The sequence below is a fragment of the Sturnus vulgaris genome, unplaced genomic scaffold, assembly GCF_052056855.1.
Source record: "Sturnus vulgaris isolate bStuVul1 unplaced genomic scaffold, bStuVul1.hap1 Scaffold_155, whole genome shotgun sequence".
In the NCBI taxonomy this organism is placed as follows: domain Eukaryota; kingdom Metazoa; phylum Chordata; class Aves; order Passeriformes; family Sturnidae; genus Sturnus; species Sturnus vulgaris.
Window position 1 is genome coordinate 1,214,432 of NW_028276072.1, and position 1,644 is coordinate 1,216,075.

Below are 1,644 nucleotides of genomic sequence, written 5' to 3' on the forward strand. Positions count from 1 at the left end.
GCTGCTGGCAGGGACAGCTCCAGGCAGCAGAGCCCTGGGCAGGCAGTGGGAGGAAAGAGCCACCAAGTTGGGCTGGGGTATTTAAAGTCCTCTCCAAACCGAACTATTCCATGATTACTTTATTTACAGATCCTCATGCCATGACACAGGAAATGTCCAACAGCAGCTCCATCAGCCACTTCCTCCTGCTGCCATTGGCAGACACGCGGCAGCTGCAGCTCCTGCACTTCTGCCTCTTCCTGGCCATCTCCCTGGCTGCCCTCCTGGCCAACGGCCTCATCATCAGCGCCGTAGCCTGCGGCCACCACCTGCACACCCCCATGTTCTTCTTCCTGCTCAACCTGGCCCTCACTGACCTTGGCTCCATCTGCACCACTGTCCCCAAAGCCATGCACAATTCCCTCTGGGACACCAGACACATCTCTTATGCTGGATGTGCTGCTCAGGTATTTTTCTTTGCCTTTTTCGTTGCAGCAGAATTTGCATTTCTCACCATCATGTGCTACGACCGCTACGTGTCCATCTGCAAACCCCTGCACTACGGGACCCTCCTGGGCAGCAGAGCTTGTGCCCACATGGCAGCAGCTGCCTGGGCCAGTGGCTTTCTCAATGCTCTGCTGCACACAGCCAATACATTTTCCCTGCCCCTATGCCATGGCAATGCCCTGGGCCAGTTCTTCTGTGAAATCCCACACATCCTCAAGCTCTCCTGCTCCAAATCCTACCTCAGGGAACTTGGGCTCCTTGCTGTTACTCTCTGTTTAGCTTTTGGTTGTTTTGTGTTCATTGTTTTCTCCTATGTGCAGATTTTCAGGGCTGTGCTGAGGATCCCCTCTGAGCAGGGAAGGCACAAAGCCTTTTCCACCTGCCTCACTCACCTGGCTGTGGTCTCACTGTTTATTAGCACTGGCATATTTACCTACCTGAAGCCTCCCTCCATCTTCTCCCCATCCCTGGACCTGGCACTGTCAGTTCTATACTCGATGGTGCCTCCAGCCCTGAACCCACTCATCTACAGCCTGAGGAATCAGGAGCTCAAGGCTGCAGTGCGGAGACTGATGACTAGAGGGTTTCAGGGACATTAAGCTGTTGCCCAATTTGTGCGAATCACTGGTAATAAAAGTAATTTTTGATACTTCTTCTTAGTTTCATTTTAGAGGTTTTTTTTTTTTTTTTTTTTTTACATTTTACACAAAGAAATGTTACTGTTTGTAGCATTACTCATTTTGTATCTTTCCTCCTTTTTTGTGGCCACACATTGTGTCAATGATGGGCTGCACTCTTGGTGGCTTTAAATATAATTAAAGGATCTCCCAGGAAAGTTTTCTTCAGAGATGCCCCTTTTGTTCCCTTCTCTGGAGCTGCAGCAGCAATGTCTGTGTGCAGAGCTGGGGCAGATCAGTGCTGGCACAGCAGCTGTGCCCAGCAGCAGCAGCAGCACTTGGTGTTGCCAGTGCTGCTCCCGTGCCACTGCCCCGCTGCCCTCCTGGCCCTCGTGTTGCTGCAGGGCCTGAGTGCTCTCGGGGCCGGGCACAGCCCTGGGGGTGGCAGTGCCGGGGCTGCAGCAGGGACAGACCATGGGCACTGCTGGGGCAGCACTGACGCCTCAGGGCAGGGCCTGGGGGCTCCAGGCTCCTTGGCCAG

At 53.5% G+C, this 1,644-nt stretch overlaps 1 protein-coding gene across 1 annotated transcript; it reads left to right on the forward strand.

The window, feature by feature from the left end:
- The first annotated feature begins 497 nt into the window (after positions 1 to 497).
- On the forward strand, positions 498 to 1,109 carry LOC148219315 (olfactory receptor 14J1-like). The gene has a single exon (XM_088157723.1). The coding sequence runs from the start codon at positions 498 to 500 to the stop codon at positions 1,083 to 1,085; it is 588 nt and encodes a 195-aa protein (XP_088013849.1). The 3' UTR covers positions 1,086 to 1,109.
- Positions 1,110 to 1,644: the final 535 nt, after the last annotated feature.

Bases quoted from the DNA above. Each gene is read 5' to 3' on its own strand.
- LOC148219315 (XM_088157723.1), top strand. From the start codon at position 498: ATGTGCTACGACCGCTACGTGTCCATCTGCAAACCCCTGCACTACGGG.